Below are 20,240 nucleotides of genomic sequence, written 5' to 3' on the forward strand. Positions count from 1 at the left end.
AGCTGCCATCTCCCCTGCTCTGGTTGTGCCCACCAAGACGCGTAAGAATCTTGCAGCTGATGGAAATGCATGGGGCAGGTCCATTCCCCAGAGACGCCTTGTAGCTCCATCCAAGCTGTCTCGCGAAATCGCAAATTTGAACTTGAGGGTTCAGGAGGCACCTCCATGAACGGGTATAGACCCTGTCTTCTTCTCTGTGACTCCTCTCTGACTTTGCATCACCTCTGGCTGGAGAGAGGGCTGCTCCCTATGGTTCAGAGCCTTTTTATCCACGGCTTCTTATGTCACCACTTGCCTTGTCGGCTGAAAACAAATTGCACAACCTAAAAGTTGAGAATTATGTTTTAGTCATCAGACGTGCTGAGGACTTAAGCCCAGGAAACAGGCTCTCGGAGAGGGCTGTTCTGAAGCGGTAAAGAAGGAGCCAAGATATACAGGAGTTTTTATAAAAACAAAACCAAAAACAGGTAGTCAGAACATCAAAAGATGACTGTTTTAAAAAAATTATGGAAATATAATTGATTTACAAGTCATGTTAGATTCAGGTGTACAGCAAAGTGATTCAGGTGTGCATTTGTGCGTGTGGGTGTGTGTGGTGTGTGTACTCTTTTTCAGATTCCCTTCCTTTATGGGATTCCCTTCCTTTACGGATTATTACAAAACACTTAATATATGGTCACCTGTGCTCTACAGTAGGTCCTTGTTGGTTTTCTGTTTTATCGATAGCAGTGTGTATCTATGAATCCCATTCTCTGGACATCTCAGGTTAATGAGTTTACTGCTTTTCTCTGTATGGGAAGATACAAGTCTGGGCTCATTGAAATCATTCCTTTGATATGCACCTTAACTGTTTAGGACCCAGATCCCTTTTTTTCCCCATCCTGAATCCCCTCAGACTGCACAGTCGGTTGGGGACGGGGGAGGGCTGCAGTGGCTTGACAGCGCAAGGTCCTTTGTTTACGGATCGAGCAGGTGGCTTTCTTCGTCCACAGTCTGTACGAAGAAGAATTGTGGATTTCCATGAGTCCTCACCATTCCTCCTTTGAATGCATCCTAACTGCGTCCTTTCCCACTCTCCCTTCTGCTTTGCCGTCTCACCTTTTCGAATAACTTTTCTAAAATGCAATCCAGAGCATTTGTTTTTTCTGCTCAGGATCCTCCAGCATGAGTTGCTGACTTCTTAAGACAAAGTTCACACCCCCAGTGTAGTATCCAAGGGCAGCCACGTGTGTGCGCACGTGGCTGGTGGGTCTCCACCGCCTGTGCTGTCCTGCCTGCTGTTCTTACTGAGCTGCTCAGGCTCAAACGCCTCTTTAGCAGCATTTTCCAGTTCTCCCACCCTCAGTTCCTCTCTCCTGGACCTGCTTTGGTACAGGGGGGAAACAGGAGTGCTTGGGGCACATACTGAGTCTATTCCTCTGTAGTTGCAACGCTCAGCCCAGCTCCCGGAACCCAGTAAGTGCTCATTAATAAGCCATCTCTCGACTGCCTGGCATTCTGACTGCCCTTCCTTTCCTTGGCAGGGAAATAGCGGCCTCCCTGCTCTTTAGCCCATGCTATTAGGGCCGGCCTCCCTTTTCTGGTGGATGTATTTATACGTATTTTATATGCAGCAGGGTTCATCTCCCAAGACCAAGGCGAGCCACGTTTATCATCAGGGTTTCCCTCCAAGAAAAGTCACTTCTGGTTTTAATTTGTTCCTTTGCCTTCAGGGATCCAGCCATTTGTGGAAGAGGGCAGAGTACAGGGCCCTCCCCCAACTTGGAGGTGAGCTCAACTCCAATTTCACATCTTGGCCTCTGCAGCGCCCCCTCCCGGCCACCCCCGGGGGCAGTGCTAAGCCAGGGCCTGTGCCAGGCACCTGGGCGCAGAGTCAGCAAAGGAGGCCCCGCCCTCCAGGAACTTGCGGTCTTGGGGCTAAGAGAGATGGGCCAGCAGTTACGGGAAAGGCCCCGTTGTCACAGCAAAACTGCAGCCCCTCAGCTTGCTTCAGAGGCTGGGTCTTTGCAGGTCCCGCGTGACCACGCGGAGGTGCGTTACAGAGCCTTGTCCCTTCTCCTCCTCCTCCATTGCTGCAATTGCTCACTCACCAAACTTCTTGGGTTCGAGAAACTTCCTACGGAGGCAGAACAGTGTCTGCACTGAGAACAAGAGCCTTGTCTCCCAACTGCCTTCTCCAGCTTGATTTGTGATGTCAGAGGAGGCCCAGAAGAGAATCCCTGGAGGGCAGAGAACATTCCTCAGCCCTGCTGCTCAGAGACTTAGTTCTGTGACTATTTTCCGAGTTCTCTACCATATTTGTGGCCTCATCACCCTCCAGGCCCCTGGCTGAGAAGCCGGAGTGTCACTGTTCACTCACCCGCTGCCTCTACACCTCTCTGTGTCTCTGGAAGTTCCTTCCGTTCTGTCCACCCTCTTAGCCTCCTACTCACAACCGCCAGCATCTCGCTCCCTCTGGATCTGTTCTGAGATGGGGCTGGCCTTATCATCCAGTGTTCAGAAACCTCCAGGGTACATCCTGAACAAGGCCTTGGTGAGATATCTTTTCCATTTATTTACCCAGAGGTTCTTTTACGCATTCTTTTTTCTTTTGTCTTTTGTTTTAGGGCCGCACCCGCGGCATAGGGAGGTTCCCAGGGCAGGGGTCCAATCGGAGCCACAACTGCCAGCCTATACCAGAGCCACCGCAATACCAGATCCGAGCCCTGTCTGGGACCTACACAACAGCTCACGGCAACTCCAGATCCTTAACCCACTGAGCGAGGCCAGGGATCGAACCCTCAACCTCATGGTTCCTAATCAGATTCGTCTCTGCCGCTTCATGACAGGAACTCCCTTTTACACATTCTTGGCACCGCCAAAAAGAACCCTGCCAGCCACTCCCCACCCATAGCCTACACGTCACTCTTTTTCTTGAGTGTGCATGTTCCCCTGGCCCCAGAACTCCCTGGGCCTTCTTACTCCCATGGCCAAAACCAGTTCTGTGTCACCCCCTCTTCAAAGGGTCCCTTCCCATCCGTCCTCTCACCCCTCCCCTCTTCCCTAGGATTTTAGCCCTGTGTCCCTTCCCCCACAGGGCTTGAGACCAGCTTCCCCCAAGACAGCGCTGCCTATTGGTAATTAGCTTCAGGGGCAGGTTCCTTGAGTTGCAGGGCCCTGAAAACGTGTTGGATAAACCTGCAAAGGGGTGACTGAACAAGCGAGGGTGCAACTTATCTCGCTGTGTCTTATCCAGGCTGGAACCGTCTTACTTGTAGCAGTGTCCATTCTTGTCTATGCACAGGCTGGCCGTTCAGAGACCAGATAAGCGAGAATGGTGGTTATCCTAGTTTCCTCTCCCCTTCCTTTCATGCCTCCTGCCCCGCTTCTCTTCTGCCTTCTCCCCTCCTCCACCCAAGGCCTGTTGTTCTGTGCTCCTTTCCAGGGAGTAAGCCAGGGAAATAAGAGAAGGTGTAACATGAGCCCAACTCTGCAGCTCCCAGGTAGCGGTGCTGGGAAGTAGCTTGGTGGGAGAGAAGACCGAAGCCCACAGGCGCCAAGACCTTATCGGGGATGAGTTTCTGCCATCCCTGTGGATGCCTCAGAGTCGGTGGCATGAATCACGTGATGATTTCCAATTTCTTTGCTCCGCCTCCAAGGGGCTCTGTCTCCAAAGCCCCTTTGATTGTCTGATGATCCCCGTGGGAAAATCTCTCTCCTCCCACCTTCCCAGGGTGTCAGGGGTCTTGGGGGTGAATCCAGCTCTGCCTGTATCCAGCAGGGTGACCTTGGACATGTCACAGCATCTGTCCGGGCCCCCATTTCCTCCTCAGCGTCACAGGGAATTAGACCCGATGATGAGCTTTTACTTCCAGAGATGCAACCCATCTCTGCACTGGCCTGTGGTCCGAACTATTGTGTAACATGCCACCAGTAGCGCTCTACTGCTACGGATCTATTTTAAAAATAGAAGGTAACGCAGGGTCAGTGTCACCCTCACCTTCTCACATTTCCAGATTCCTTGCGAGTGAGGGAGCAGGGAGGTTTCTGCAGGCACAAGACCTGGCTACCTCTGTAGAAGTGAGAGATGTGCAGAATCATCTTTCATTGAATGACTTCGTAAGAATAAAGACCTTCCAGCCCCAGGGCCAGGTCACCCCCAGGGTCCCTTCCAGCGCCAGCATCTTAGTTCCCACATCCCAGCTGGATGGTGCACCTCGAAACCAAGAGGCCCAGGGTGTGATGCAAGTTGCTTCAAGTCACCGCACAGGACCATTAGTGGAATTGAGGCTGGAGCCTCATTCCAGACCATTCCACCAGAGACTCTCATCAGGACCTGTGGGAACGTGGGCTGCCAGGGAGGCGTGGGGCGGGGTGACGTTTCCTCTTTCCTTCCCAAAGGGCTAGACCTCCCCAATCCCAGAAGGGCCCTTGTCTTGGGCTTTGAACAAAAATGAGAGCCGTGAAACCAAAGCTGCCCCCTCCCTCTGGTGTGCCTGACATGGTGATCCCTGGTCCTGCTCTCAGCTGTCAGCTTCCTTCCCCGTGATCCCCAGGACCACCCATGCAGACAGGAAGGGCGCTGAGCCCACTCCCCACTCCAGGCCTGTCAGTTGTAATGGCGAGGCCGGTCATCAGTCTTGAGAGGTGGTGGGGAGAAATGTATTATATTTACATTCTTCTACATTGAGCTGGAACCTGGGCCCGGCAGGCCTTGGGGGAGGGGCCAGGACGAGGGGAAAGGGAAGCTGGGAGTCGTTGGCCTGAGGAGAGGAGGGGGCGGGAGGGGGCGGCCAGCCAGGCAGGATTGCTGGTGGAGGGGATGGGTTGGCTCCAGACAAAGAGAAACCTGAGAGGGAGGGATTAGTCTGCAAAAACCTGCGAGAGGGGGGCCGCAAGCTTTCGAGGGAATCTCCAATATCAAACCCTTTTCCTGAAGAGCTTACTAAGAAGGACTTCAAGCGTAGCCCCCCCCCCCCCCCCGCCCCGCCTCCAGTGCCGAGGGGAGGGGAGAAAGCTGGCCCTGGAGCAGGCCATGACATTAATCATCACTGTCCCCAATCCCAGAGCGGGGCTTCAAAGCTCCTTTGCCGCAGACCCTTCTCAACCCTGGTGAGGTGTTTCCCTCAGGGCCTGATGGGGAGGAAATTCTTTAGTTGCTTTAAGAGCTGCGAGCAAAGGCCTCTGGACACGCTCAGCCTTTGGCTTCTACAGAGTGGAATTTGGCATAACAGTATAGGCTGGAATTACTCCTGTAAGAGGAGTTCAGCGACAAGATCCAAAAGAATCTCTTGATGAAGTTTTACCACCATTTTATCAAATATAGGAGTGATTCAGCTGGAGATTACTCACTAAATTGTGAAGGGAGCTTCCTGAGGGCAGGATTTGTGGCTTATTCCTTCACAGCACCTGACCACAGGGCCTGATATACAGTGGGTGCTCAATAAATGTTCGATGATGAAGGAAGAAGAATAGCGAATGAAAGAGGTGAACCTGTAGTGAGGACCTTGAAGACCAAGTGGCAGCTGGATTCTACAGACATCATCCTGTGTCAGAGCTCTGCAGACACCTCGGCGGTATTGATTGAGCTGAGACAGTCTGCCTCTTGCCCCCTCCTCCCAGGGGCCAAGATTCCTGATTTTGAGGTGCTTTGAATTAGGGGATGCTATCCCCCTAAGGGCAGATCTCCTCCAGCTCTGTTGACTTGTAAAATTATCCAAGTAGATCAGGCAAAATATCCCCATGTAATAGTCAGCAACTGCTATGATGATGCTTTGTAACAAATATCCCCACAGTCTCAGTGACTTTCAAATGAGACAGAGAATAAAGAACAATGGAAAGAGCTGGCACCAGCCCTCATTGAGTAAAAGTGATCAAGTAAAATGATCAAGTAAAATGATCAAGTAAAAGTGGCCACTGAGGCTTCTGGTAGAGCAGTGACTTAGGTGACGCTCAAGATTATTTCCAACTCTTATTTTCTTTGGCCATGGACAGCAGGGACCACACTGGGTAATTTCCAAGTTCCCAAGAGACTGATGTAGAAAACTAATCCCAAGGTTGCCTTAGCTGTAAGCCATGAAACATTCCAGAATATCTGCACAACATCCGTGCTGAACCTGTGTATTCTGTCGCAAAACTCTGAGTGTATGCGCTGCAAGGCAGTGGCTCAGAGAACCAGGAAATTCCTTTCCCTGAGCCATCCTGTTTATACAAACTGACTCATCCTACTGGATAATCAGGCACCTGCCATCTTCTCCAGATGCCATTTAAACATAATTCAGGCAGCATCCAGGGTCTCATTTCAGTATTTCTGGGAAGGAGGGTGAGTCACAGGTCATGTCTCTCTTTTTCTTTTGAAGCACACATTGCTTGTCATTATCTGTGCCGGGAGTCCCTTTCCCCATGAATACTTCAGAGAAAAGGCATGAGTGTATTTGGGTATCATACTTGGAAGCCTCTGTATGTATAGGAGATGCCCACTTAGTGCTTGAGAAATGAGTGAGCGAATGAATGAATGGCAGCAGTGTTTTGGGTTAAAATACCGAGAATTCTGTCCCATTTTTCTTCTGCTCCATCAGCCAGGGAGCTCGGAGTGAACTTAGTTGTTCAACTATAGCCCAATTATTGTCCTTAGAGTTTGCACACTTGTTTCTCCCTCCTTTCTCTGTTCTTTGGTTCCTTTTTTCTAAAACACCATAAACCAACTTAGGTGCTTTTTTTCATTGCCTTCAGCCCAATCCTCTGCGAAGATGTAAAGGCAAAGGAATAAAGCAAAAAGACGTAGTCAGGGATCTGTTGCTTGGGAATATCTCTTCAATCTTGACTATTTTCAGTGCCTTTCCACCTCACTGACTGCATTACCCCCTCCCAGATGGGCAGTTGGGAGGATGGATGGACTGATGGATGGATGGATGGATGGTGGGAAGGATGGATGAGTAATTGGCCTTCACATCCCATTTTGCAGATGGAGAAGGTAAACAAGAGTGAGTAAGCCAGGCCATTCATTTGTTCACTCCATAAACATTGGCTGGAAGTTCACCAGCTTGGTCTCTGAAAATCAGAAATGAATCTCACAAACTCAATCCTCTCTACTTTTAAGAGGTTGGACTAGGTCCACATATGTAAGATTTTTGAGGTGCCCTAGATGCAGGGCAGACAGGAGCAATGGCACAGAAACCTTGGGGATAGCTGTGATGTGCCAGCCGAGGGAGACATGTGGGGGGTGGGGTGGAGTGAAGACACTTGGGGAAGGGAGGGAAAGTACCTGTACAGGTAAATGGTGATGCTGGTACCAATAAAATTCATTCTCTGACAAAATGATGAGAAATCAGACTGGAAAAGATCCAGTGAAGGAGACCAGGTGGGGGAGGGGCTGCCCTTGCCCTAGGGTTGGATATTTGCATTTTGGGTGTTGAATGTGGTGCGCATCAAGAGCTATCTTTGTTTCCCACCTTCATTGATAACTAGGTGTGTGGCTTCCCGGGGAGATTATCTCACCCCTTGGAGGCTGTATTCTCTTTTTTGAAATGGAGATGATACCTGACCTTGAAGATTCTTCTGTGGACCAGAGTGCATGCTGCCTTATGTGGTAGATGATCAGGAATCACGGGTTGAACCTCCATGACCTCTGAGGGTTTGGAGTTTTGTTCAGAGGACATGAAAGAGGAGCAATGGGTATATTTTTCCAGAAGACCACAGTATCCAGGCCTTTAAGGCTCCTGTGGCTGAGAACCACGTTCTCCTGACTTTTTCTGTGGCCATCAACGAGGTTCATGTCTGAAGAGTCCCACGACCCTAGCCTCTGTATCCTGCTAGCAACCTAAGAGCAGCTGTTCTAAATAGACTTTTAGTTCGAATTGCAGGACTCTCAAGAGGTTATTGGTCCTTCCTTCTACATCCGAAGGAGTTAGTACTTCACAATTCATTGGGAGTGAGGAAAAGTGGGGACCGTGTCTCCCTTAGTTACAAAGAAATGAAGAAAACGTGTCCGATCTGTCCTGGGGCTGCGTTGATTTGTGTGCGGTAAACTCTTAATACTTAAGCTGAGACTTCAAGCCTGGTCTTTCCTGTTATGATTTCCAGGGTTTCTGAATTGAGCCCGATGCATTTATATAAACCCCAGGTGACTTGTGCAGATTGAAAGGGAATTCCACTCATTGTCTTTATTTCCTAAGTAGTTTGTGGATTTAGATCAGTGGATTGGCAGGAGAGAGCTTAACGACCGAACATACGGCAAAGCTTTAGATGCTTTTTCTCACTTGTTCTTCAAGTCAAGCCCAATGGTCTTGAGTCTCTGAAACCTCCACAGGCCCAAGGGTGAGAACAAGTTACTCCTGCCCTGGTCCTCACGGCGCTCTGCTAATGCCGTCAGTAGAGGTCTAGCTCTAAGGCACGGCCAGGATTTACTTACCTGCCCATCTTCTCCACTGCATCCTGTGAGATCTTGGAAGGATGACTAGTCATCTCTTTATCTTTGTTTCCTAGCAACGAGCATGGTATCCAGTATATAGAGGTGCTTAATAAATTCCTGTTGGATGAAGGAGTAAATGAATCAATAAATGAATAGTGAATGATAGACATTGAGAACCTGCTTACACTTCTGTCAAGACTTCTACTGTTCTCCTAAGCAATAGAGGTCCACACCGAGGAACCAGGTCATGTGCCTTCTTCTCTTCTTTGTGTCTTCCTGTTTACATGGTCTGTCAAGACTTGCAATTCTTTTTTACACCAGACACACTCGGTGCTGAGCACAGTTGGCTCCCCTTGCCCTTAAGAGAAGGGGATTGCATGGCACAGCCTGGAAATTACGGGCTGATGAAATAACAGCAATGACTTCCCTTGCTGTGTTTGTACCTAAATGTTTATATGAATGGGCTCTTTCTAGCTGACTCTTTTCAGGAGCCACCTTCTGAGGAGCTGACAAACTCCTACCATGTGTTCCTGAAGCCTTCCCTTGCCTTCCTTGTTAGTGGTTCCCGACAGGGAAGGTTCTGAAGCCTCCAGCTCTTCATCCCCTTTAGCAGACTATGTTGCTTTTACTAAAATATAGGACCTGGGGGGGAAAGAAGCTATAATCATTGTCATGAGAATTAGACACTCCTAACTGACCGGTTTTATAATCACCTTTCTTCAAAACCTTCTGTACTGGTGACAGCGCTGAGAACCTTCTTCTGCACGTTAGCACGTCGTGGCCCCAATGCCCTTTGCCATCACCAAGCACCATGATTCCCATTCACATGTTTCATCGTCTGCCTCTTTTGGTGTTTGTTTTGTGTTTACAGCTGGTGACAGTAAGTTTGTGTTTATGAAACCAGATAACCTCTGAACACCTGCTATGGGGTAGGCACCACGCAAAATTGTGGGGCCTTGGGAGAGAGTCCAAAAAGTCTGTGGGCTCAAGGGGCTCACCAGTCCGGGAGCAAGTCAAAGAAACAAGTAGGGCCACACGTGCAAGGCATTATGGGAGTGAGGAGAGGTGCCCAGGGCTCCCCGTTCTGCCTGGGAGAGGGGGTGGGGACCGGGGTAAGGGAGAGCCTTCAGAAAGAAGGATAGGTGTGACCTGAACCTGAAATATAAATGGTAATCCATCCAGCAGATCCGAAGAGGAGGAGAATGACAGATTGCAGTGGCACGCACAAAGGCTCAGAAATGTGGAGAAGTCCACATGGTTTTGAAATGGTTGGAAAGCAGGCAGAGTGGATTTGCAAACACACTGGCTCGGCGTCAGCCCCCGAGCACAGAGGACATGCGTCTGGAAAAAGAACTGTTAGTGTCAGATCACAAAGGGTCTTGAATGCCACGCCAAGGATCTGGATGTTATGGTGTGTGTATGTGCATATGTGTGCATGTGTGTGCACGTGTGCATGCACGCGCATGTGTACGCATATGTGGGTTGGGACGCTAGATCTATTCACTGAAGAATTTTAAATCAATGAACAACAAAGCAAAGTTGTATTCTGTGAAGAGCTTTTCCACCCAGTCCTGGCCAGTCCATTTTATCCTACCGAATATACTGTTTTCTCCTTTAAACAGGTTGTCTTGAAATGTCCTGCCTGGATGCCATCTTATTTAGTTGAATCCCCTCCTTGTTATTTTAACCTAAGCCTGAGTAATCAAGGCCAAGATTGTAATTGCCTCCGGCATCAGGCAGCACAGGGCTGGTAGTTGCATATTTTCAAATGAGCCTGGCCGCTGGGCTGGAGGAAACCACTGGCGTGTATGCCTGCAAGGGTTTCCAGTCTTCGTGCTTACAGCTTGGCATTTCTGGAGCACTGTACAGCAGGCTCTGTACAGATTTAGCTGAAAATCAACTTCTGAATTCCTCCCTAATTGGCTTGGCCATGTTTAATCTGTTACTGGTCAAGCCAAGCTGGCTTCTATTATGCAGTGTGCTGAGGGTTTCCGGCGTTGCTCTTTGCCTTGTGGAGGCTGGCTGTTTTTAGAAGCCAATCTTGATGTTGGCAAAGGCTGGTATCGCTTGTGTCCTCCAGAGTCACCCCAGAAGGACACCCCTCTGGTACAGCATTTAGACCTTTGACCCCGAAAAGTAAGTCTTGGGTTTGGCATCGGTATGCTGGAGGTTATGGTTTTATATTTTTCTCTCCCCAAGATGAAACAAAGCTTCCTATTTGTTTCTGCCTCTTTGGGTTAATTCCTGGAAATCTGCAGTGTACCCCGTCCAAGCAGACAACACCTGTAGCAACAGAACATCTTCCGAGACTGGTTTCTCTTGGCCCAGGATACCCCACAGTGACATCAGAGGAGGGACAGTAATGTGCTGTCGCTGGCCTTGCTGGGTCCACGCTCTTAAGGGTCCCGAGCACCTAGACGTGTCTGGCGAGGGGAAAGAGGAGAGGCAAGTTATGGGGTTTATAATTTATGGGCACTATTAGCATCGAATCACCACTGGAAGTTGTGCCCACAGAGAAGGACCAAGGGGTCCTGTGTCTGGAGAGTGTGTGCGATGGAGAAGCAAACCACCAGGGCAGCCCCAGGGGAGAGGGGTCATACCTGCCTTTGAAGTGCCTGTGAAGAGAAGTCCGCTAAGTGGAGAGTCCTGTTTTTCCTGTGGTCCTGGAAGGACATTGGATTCCGGAGTGCCATTTGCATGAGTGTGGAGAGGGCTGCTTGCCGTCTAGCTTTATAGTCACTCAGAGGTAACTGGCCCTTTTCCCTCTCCCATCAGTCTCCTTGTTAAGTCCTCGTGGGGGCTTTGGAGAGTTAAAGAGTTCTGCTGGAGGAAGTCACATGTGAGAGGAACATTTGCCCCGTAGACCTGAGCCCGTTTGAATCAAGAAGACAACTTAGAACTCCGTAAATAGAGATCGGTTCCTGTAGATACTTAAATACAGACATGCGTTTTACAGGTTTTAGGAGACTTGTCTAACATCTGTTTTGCTTTCTTTGTTAATTCATCCCCCTCCGCCCCCGCTTGCCCTCGCCCCACCCCTGATGCTAAAGCGAATTCCTCAGCAAAGCCTCCTTTCGAAGACGTGGTAGCCCCTGCATTTTGAGCTGGCTCCCAGAGCTTGTTTGTGACAATTTCTTCTCCCTGTCGCCGGCTAGCTAGCAAGGCGGTCCTTCCAAGGACCCGACCTTGACAGATCGGTGCCTCCTGGTGCATCTTGTCCCCAGCCGGCAGCTGATGATCTTCTAGGGCCTGACGAGAACCCACTGGGTGTCACGGACTGGTGACCGTGATAGAGCTGGATCGGCAGGAGCTCTAGCCCTTGACTGTGGGCCTGAGCAAACTGCCAAATCAAAAGCAGTTGTGCTGGGTGAAGTTCTCTGCATGCTCTCTGTCTCAAAGCTTCTGCTGCGGTTCGATTTTTCCCTGTGTAAATAGCTTTTTATTTTATTAATGTATGTACTTATTTTAAGTTTGGATCCCGCTTTTTCATCCTTTATGTGGATGTTCTAGAATCTTGAAGCTTGTCCAAGAGCGTCATGGCATCACAGGCAATCCCACCTAAAGGGAATTTAAACCAGTGTCTTCGACTTAAGGGTGAGGGTGAGAAGCCCATGGACACAGGAACTGTGGCTAGTGAGAAACACGACCAGGGCTAGAAGTCAGACCTCCTGACTTTCATTCAGTGTTTACCCCTTAAATATGTGTCTATTTAAGGTGTACATTGGAGCCATTGCACGTGTTGCTGTTTACACCGATAAGAGCTATGATACACAAGGCAGCAATGGGTAACATTAGTGAGCAGTTATTAAGTGGCAGATGTTGTTCTTAGCACTTTGTATATACAACATCATTCACCCTTAGGACAACCTCTTAGGCGGCTCTCATTAGTAGCCCCAATTTACAAGTGGAATAACTAAGACAGGGAGAAATTAGGTCCCTTGCCTTAGGAAGTCGGGAAGTCCTGTTAGATTGACTTTCTGAGACTCGGGATTGACTTTGCAGCAGCAAGTAGATACTGAGCCCCTGCAACCATGGAGCCCTGCCTTTCCAGCGGGAAATAGTGGCATGTGAGTAGATGAGTCATGGCAGCACTGGTGGTGGCTGTAACAGAGTGGGGGTGGGGCAGGCTTCACCAAGGACAAGATGCTTGAGTGTTCTCGGGGCACGTTCCAGATGTTTACACCTTAAATATGTAAGGTATAAACATCGGTTCCAGACATTTGCCAGCTGGAGAATGAGTGCTTTGCACCAGTGATGGGAAGGAGAAATCCGAAGGCTGGGAAACTCAGAGCCCTGAGGGCTGTGGGGGGATGTTAGGAGGCAGGGCTGGAGAGGCCGGTTGGGAGCAGATGGCTAAGTGTCTGTGTCCCAAGGTAAGGAATCTGGATTCTATCCGGCAAACACAGGGGAGCCAACAGAAATGCTTATGGGTAGGTGAGTGCCTGGATCAGGTTCCCAGGGGGTTTGGGGCTGGGGAGATGTACAAGTGTGGGAAGACCCGTGACAAGGAAACCAGGTTAGACGTGGTTGCACTTGTCCAGGTGGAAACGATGGAGGTTTGGGCTCCTTATAGCCATCTGATTGGCACAGGCTGCCTCCACCCCTTTGTCCACACTGCTTCCAGGGCTTGGGAGGCTCTCTTTCATGAACTCTGCCTGCAAGACAGCCCTGGCCTTCAAGTGGAAGCTCCAGTGTCCATGTGCAGACAGCCCTTAGTCCTCACCCCGAGGAGGCTGGGGTTCTCTCCTTCCGGTCTCCGTGTTCTCCAGCACGTCCTTCCTTCTCCCGGGGCACACACAAAATCTCGTGGGCATTTCCTTGTGCATTTCTCTCTTCTGCTTCACACTCAGCTCCTCAAAGGCAGGTCCAGACCTTTGCCTCCTTAAATACATGGCACACTGCCTGACATTTGGTGAGTTCCCAATATAAGTGTGATGGCGAATTCACTTTCTAAATAAAGGCAGTGAGTATGGATAGGGAAAGAAGAGGCCAAGTTCGAGGGATGATTTTTAAGTTACACCACAGGTTGTCAAGTAAATCCAGCCTGCTTTTATAAATAAAGTTTTATTGGAACACAACCAAGCCCATTGGTCTATGTTTGTCTGTAGCTGCTCTCATTCTAGGACGGCAGACTTAAGTCATTGTGGCAAGACCATATGAAAACCTTACTATCTGCTTGGCCATAAAAAAGACTGAAATACTGCCGTTTGTGGCGGCAGCAGGGATGAACCTAGAGATTACCATACTAAGTGAAGTAAGTCAGACAGAGAGAGACGAATACCATATGATATCATTTGTATGTTGAATCTAAAAAATAATATAAATGAACTTATTTTTGGAGTTCCTGTTGTGGCACAGTGGTTAACAAATCCAACTAGAAACCATGAGGTTGAGGGTTCAATCCCTGGCCTTGCCCAGCGGGTTAAGGATCTGGCGTTGCGGTGAGCTGTGGTGTAGGTGTGGCTCTGGCGTAGGCCGGTGGCTACAACTCCAATTCGACCCCTAGCCCGGGAACCTCCATATGCCACGGGAGCGGCCCTAGAAGAGGCAAAAAGACAAAAAAAAAACTTATTTTTTTAAATTTATTTATCTTTTGTCTTTTTGTGTTTTCTAGGGCCACACCATTGGCATATGGAGGTTCCCAGGCTAGGGGTCTAATCAGAGCTGTAGCTGCTGGCCTATGACACAGCCACAGCCACACCAGATCCGAGCTACATCTGCAGCCCACACCACAGCTCACGGCAACGACAGATCCTTAACCCACTGAGTGAGGCCAGGGATCAAACCTGAAATGTTGTGGTTCCTAGCCAGATTCATTAACCACTGATCCACGATGGGAACTCCAGAACTTATTTGCAGAAGAGAAACAAAGTCATGGACATAGAAAGTGAAATTACAGTTACCAAAGGGGAGGGGAAAGTGTTTGCAATTAACAGATACACGCTACTTTATATAAACTAAATAAACAATAAGGACCTACTGTATAGCACAGGGAACTATATTCAGTATACTATAATAACCTACAATGGAAAAGAAACTGAAAAAGACTATATATACACACATATGTATATACATATATACACACACATATATGTATTAGGTGTGTGTATATATATATTATATATCTGAATCACTTTGCTGTACACCTAAAACTAACACAATATTGCAAATCAACTAAAGTTCAATTAAAAAAAAAATTTACTCTGTGCACCTTTTGCTGAAGAAATTTGTCAGCCTTTGAGTTCAGTGACCAGGATTAGTAACTGGAGATAAAAGGGGATGGAACAGAAGGAATCGAGCCTTTTCCTTTTCTCATGTCTCCTCGCCTAAACAGAGCTTTGTACCCAAGTGATGGCATTGGCCACCAGGCCTGCAGGTGCTGAGAAAAAAATGCCCATGGCTTTTAGGGGCAGGACAGAAAGGGAGCCTGAGACCCAGGTGCAGTGGCGACCCTGGTCAGAAAAGACAAGGGCTAGAGCTGCAAAAGGCAAGATTCATCTAATCCTGCTACCTCGTTGCCCTTCTCTCTCTTAGTCATCCAGTTTGGCTTTGTCACCCTCTTTGTGGCCTCCTTCCCTCTGGCCCCTGTGTTCGCCCTCCTCAACAACGTCATCGAAGTGCGACTTGATGCCAAGAAGTTCGTGACGGAGCTGAGGCGGCCAGATGCTGTGAGAACCAAAGATATCGGTACGGCCCCTGCTCAGAGGCCAACGCAGCCCACCCTCCCCCCATCTCCCCAGCCGCCCCCCTCCCACTGTGCCAGGAATCAAGAGGTCTGGGGCCTCCCTGGCCTCGTCCCCCCTTTGAGCACCTCACCCCCATCTCCTCAGGTGGTATCCACCTCCACCTGTCCCCTGGTTTCCAGACAGGGGTCACCTTTCCAGACGAGCCATCGCTGGGGGAGCCCGGCAGAGCTCTGCCGCTAACTTGCCTGCAAAGCTTCAGTCTGAGCCGCTGCCTTGTCATCACCGGGCTGAGGGCGGGGTGGGGGGCGGGGAGGGGGAGAGCCAGACGCCCCCTGTTCCTGTCTTCCAGGGATTTGGTTTGACATCCTCTCTGGAATCGGCAAGTTCTCTGTGATCATCAATGTAAGTGCTTGCGTTTCGTAACCCTCTCGCTCTGTGGGAAGGGCCCTCCAGAGGAGCCGAGGTCTTCAGAGCAGGAAACCAGTCCTGTTACCCCCACCCCTTCCATTTGGAGCTCTGGCTAAGCCCACCCACCCACCCACCCCAGTTAATAGCTCACACACGCCTTCTAACTCATCAGCCTGTCGCCAGAGCTGTGCCACTGGGTCGTTAATTTCACTAAGCGAAGGAAAGGTAATTACCCACCTGAACGCGTACCTGGCCTGGAAAGTCCAAATCCGATCTCTCCTCGGAGCCAAGACTCATGAGGAAAGAATTCCACCTATCTATCCATCTCTCTCTTTTGCTGCTTGGAGCTGAACAATACCTGGAGCCTTGCCCAGGCTACGGTTCCTAATTACGGTTCCTCCAAGTTGTCAGTGGGAAGTCTTAATTAGCCCCTTCACTGGCGCTGCAGCGTGAAGACAGGACACAGGAGAAGAGGAGGTCTACCTGCTCCAACCTCCTTAACTGCCTCGCCAGACACATCCACGTCTCCAAGGAAACCCTGCTGGACCCAAGCCAACAGCTCCTTTGGCATCTGTGTTCCGTGTGGATGGTGGTCGGGCAGGACCATCTCCTGAGAAAATATGAGCCAGCTCAGTGCACATCAAGAAAGTTATAGCCCCTTTCTTGTGGGAGAGAAACACTGATTCTGCCCTTGACGTGGCTCCCTACTAAGATGAAATGGCTGGGGGTGTGCAGAGAGGCAGAGGGGACCAGCCCGTCACATTTGGGGTGTTGGATGTAGGAAGCACATGTCTCAAGGCTGAAAAGTCAGGTGCAATTTGGAAAATAGATCAGGGGCTACTGTGGGATTGTGTATTCTAGAATTCAGATTTTTTTTTTTTTTTTAAGACTGCACCAAACAGCCAGCGGTTTGATACGGGATCTCAATTCCCAGACCAGGGCTTGAACCCGGGCCACAGCGGTGAAAGCACCCAGTCCTAACCACAAGGCCACCAGAGAACTCCTGAGTTGTGTCTTCTGGAGAAGAGGCCCTGACTACCAAGCACTTGTCTTGTAGACAACAGAGTGACAGGATGTTTTACCTCCCTGGCCTCCACCAGCCTTATCTGTAACAAAGGGGAGAGAATATGAGCACTCACCAAAGAGCATCATTCTGGAAATTAAAAGGGGTGAGGGAAGGACATATAGCGAGTGTTCAGTTAGTTGCAGCTCTGATTATTAGAAGTTCGTTACTCATTCTCAGATATGGTTAGGGCCAGGCACACTCACATATACGTTTTGAAAACAATACCGAAACCACATTTTTATAAAGGGCTTTAATTATTGGTGCAGAGGGCAGTATAAACACCTGCCAAAAAGATTTAAAATCTTCTTTGCAGAGAGAACCCCACATTCAAACAGGCCATGGTCCATTTGTCATTTGGCTTCGCTCCGTAGACATTTATAGAGCACTTAGGTACGCCAGATGCTATGGTGGGTGTGTGAGTTCCATCCAGCAGACCTGCTTTTCCCCTCTCTGTGTCTCCTTTTTTCCAAGCAAAATGGATGAAAGAATGACTTCCATTACATGATGTGCTAAAAAGCGCCGAGATGACGGTCAAATTAAGATTCACTATGGAGCCATATTCTTAGTGTTCTTGGCTTTCTGGTGTCAGTCCAGGGCAGATGTACGAACTCATTTGGTGTCTATGCTGTCACACTGAAGTGGTAGCATCGTCACTCTGGGTCATTTTCTCAGAATATTTTCCACTCCACTTTGGCATGGCCAATGCGCGCATCCATTCAAACCTCAGAGGTGGGAGGTGGTCCATACCACGTGGTCCCAACTGGCTTAGCATCCTTGGCTACAGTGGTTATAATTGGACAGCCACCACCTTGTGGGTTTGCGTGCATGTATCAACGATGGAGAAGCCATGTAAGTCAGCTGCGTGAGCTCAGGGATAAGGACCCTGGATCCATCAGAGCAGCACCTCTGGATGGGAAGCCCAGGAGGGGACAGTCTCTTAGCCAGGTGGACCTGTGCCACCTGGACAGTGTCCATCCTGGCCATGTCTCAGGCGCTGTGGTTCTGCCCCCAGGCTTTTGTCATCGCTGTCACCTCAGACTTCATCCCCCGCCTGGTGTACCAGTATGCCTATAGTCACAACGGGACGCTGCACGGCTTTGTCAACCACACCCTCTCCTTTTTCAACATCAGCCAGCTGAAGGAGGGAACACAGCCAGAGAACTCGCAGTTTGACCTGGAGGTTCAGTTCTGCAGGTAAAGTAACCAGAAGCAGGAGGGCAGCAGAGGACCAGAAGCAGCCGGTCCAGGGAATTATCTGGATAACCTAGAATATAGCATTCCCCATGGCCTCTGTCTCCTATCCCCAACCCCGATCACTATAAATCAATTTCAATGAAGCAGTGAATATTTATTGAGTACCTTTTGCTGGACACTCTGGAGCAGACAGAAAAGGATATAGGTTCATCCTTCTCATCAAGGGAAGGTCTGGTTGATGGTCCGATTGGGAAGAGAGTGGGGAGAACAGACAGGACCCTGCAGGTTATTCAGTGATGATGCCTAATATGGACCATGAGCTCTGTGGGTGTCTGGAGGGGAGAGAGATCAGTGGGGGCTGGAAAGGAAAGGGTAGGCTTCTTGGAGGGGCCATGAGGCATAAGAGGACCAAAAGGGAACGCCTCCTCGGTGGGCAGTCTGCGTGAGCCAGCTCATGGGGGCAGGATGAACCTAGAGTATTTGATAAGCATTTAGGGGCTAGATGAGGGAGTCAGCAAGGAGGATGCTTGGGAGATAATAATGGGAAATGCAGGCAACACAACCTAGAGAGAAACGCTTAAGTCCATATAAGCCAAAGCATTGCTGAATTTGAATGGGTAGGATGAAGTAGGTAACAGGAAATCTTGAAACCTTACAGGAATTTCAGTGTGATGCCATAGGAAGTTATGGATCTTTTTAGGGCCAAGGAATTATAGGATAAAGTGTCGGCTTAGGGAAATGCATCTGGTTTCAGAGAAAAAGATGGGTGAGAATTGGGAGAACTCAAGGCAGGCTGCTGGGGTGCTATGTTATTCAGACATAAGCCATGGTAGGCATGGACTGGAGAGGTGGAAGGAGTTAGAGGGAGGGAGAAGAGGAGCTATTTAATGGAATATGTCACAGAGTTGGGGACCAGAGACATAAGAGACAGTCGAAGTCATGGCTGTCTCTAAAGTTTGGGCTGAAGTCAGAGGGCTGGGAAATTGCAGGTCCATTGACAGGGTGGGGAGGATGCCAAGAGAATAGAATTTTATAGGCCGTATGATGAATTTGCTTCCAGCTCTATGGCATTTAAAATGACAACTGAGAGTTCCTGTTGTGGCCCAGCAGTAATGAACCAAACTAGTATCCATGAGGATGAGGGTTCCTTCCCTGGCCTCGCTCAGTGGGTTAAGATCTGGCGTTACTGTGAGCTGTGGTGTAGGCCGGAAACTATAGTCCCAATTCGATCCCTAGCCTGGGAATTTCCATATGTAGCACGTGTGGCTCTAAAAAGACAAAAGAAAAAAAAAATTTTTTTAAATAAAATGATGACTGGAAATCTAAGGGGCAGTTTCCACCGAACTCCTAGAAAGGGTGGCTGGAAATCCTGGGCGGTCCAGATTATTTATGATTATAGTCCAACAGCACAGGGACCATTGAAGCCAAGACACAGAAAACTCTCCACTACTTACCCAAGAAGGGCAAGGAAAGAGAAAAAGAGGGAAGGGGAATTAATTTTTTTTCTTTTTTGGTCTTTTTCTAGGGCCACATTCACGGCACATGAAGGTTCCCAGGCTAGGGGTCTAATCAGAGCTGAATAGGAGCTGAAGCCGCCATCCTGTGCCAGAGCCACAGCAGTACCAGATCTGAGCCACATCTGTGACCTACACCATAGCTCACGGCAACACCGGATCCTTCACCCACTGAGCAAGGCCAGGGATCAAACCAGCAACCTCATGGTTCCTAGTTGGATTCGTTAACCACTGAGCCATGACAGGAAGTCTGGAATGAATTCTTTTAACTCTTTTGTACCTTGGTTAGTCAGTAGTCCCCATAAAGAAACTTCATCCAAGATGACACCTTGTATACTTAAACAAATAGAACAATAACTACAGTAAAAACCCAAACCAAGACCAGGGACCAGTGGGACCAATGTGGGGCTTTCTTGGCCCAGCCCCAGGGGAATCTGATGTGACAGCTGTCAGTGCCTCCATGGAAGAGGCAGTGCCCCACTGGGTTTGCAGCAGTGATGACCCTCTGTGTCCGTCACACTCTCCCACCGGGGACGCCTTGGTACCCAAGGTCAGATGTTTGTAAGACGGCCGCTTAGATTTCAGACTCAGTCTGAGACTACGCAGGAGAGAAAATGAGTCTTCCCCATGCAGACGACTGAATGATTTAAACAGAAGGGGATTCTGATCCCAGGAGCAATAACTTTTGGGTTTAACCCTAGCCAACCAGAGAAACTCAAATTCAGGGACCAGATCCAAGAACAAATGAGTACCTTTGTGCATAGTTATTGATTAATACAGTTTAGATGCTTCTGGCACTTTCCCATCTGGGACTCTAAAGAGTCTAACGCTTGGACCGATGTCAAGTGTAGGCACATTCGCTACTGCCCTGCACTGCCCAGGGCCACTGCTGGTGGGTCAGACTGTCTGTCCGTGGTACTGAATGTGGTCCACAGATCCGCTGTGCAAAGGGTCTGGACCAGCCAGAGGCCTTTTCTGGTAGC

At 49.3% G+C, this 20,240-nt stretch overlaps 1 protein-coding gene across 1 annotated transcript in view; it reads left to right on the top strand.

The window, feature by feature from the left end:
* ANO2 (anoctamin 2) overlaps positions 1–20,240 on the top strand; it is a 342,407-nt gene that overhangs the window by 311,881 nt on the left and 10,286 nt on the right. The window contains 3 exon segments of the mRNA XM_021092435.1: positions 14,924–15,076; positions 15,425–15,477; positions 17,562–17,743. Of these exon segments, the coding sequence (XP_020948094.1) occupies positions 14,924–15,076; positions 15,425–15,477; positions 17,562–17,743 (388 nt within the window).

Source organism: Sus scrofa, chromosome 5, assembly GCF_000003025.6.
Source record: "Sus scrofa isolate TJ Tabasco breed Duroc chromosome 5, Sscrofa11.1, whole genome shotgun sequence".
NCBI lineage: Eukaryota > Metazoa > Chordata > Mammalia > Artiodactyla > Suidae > Sus > Sus scrofa.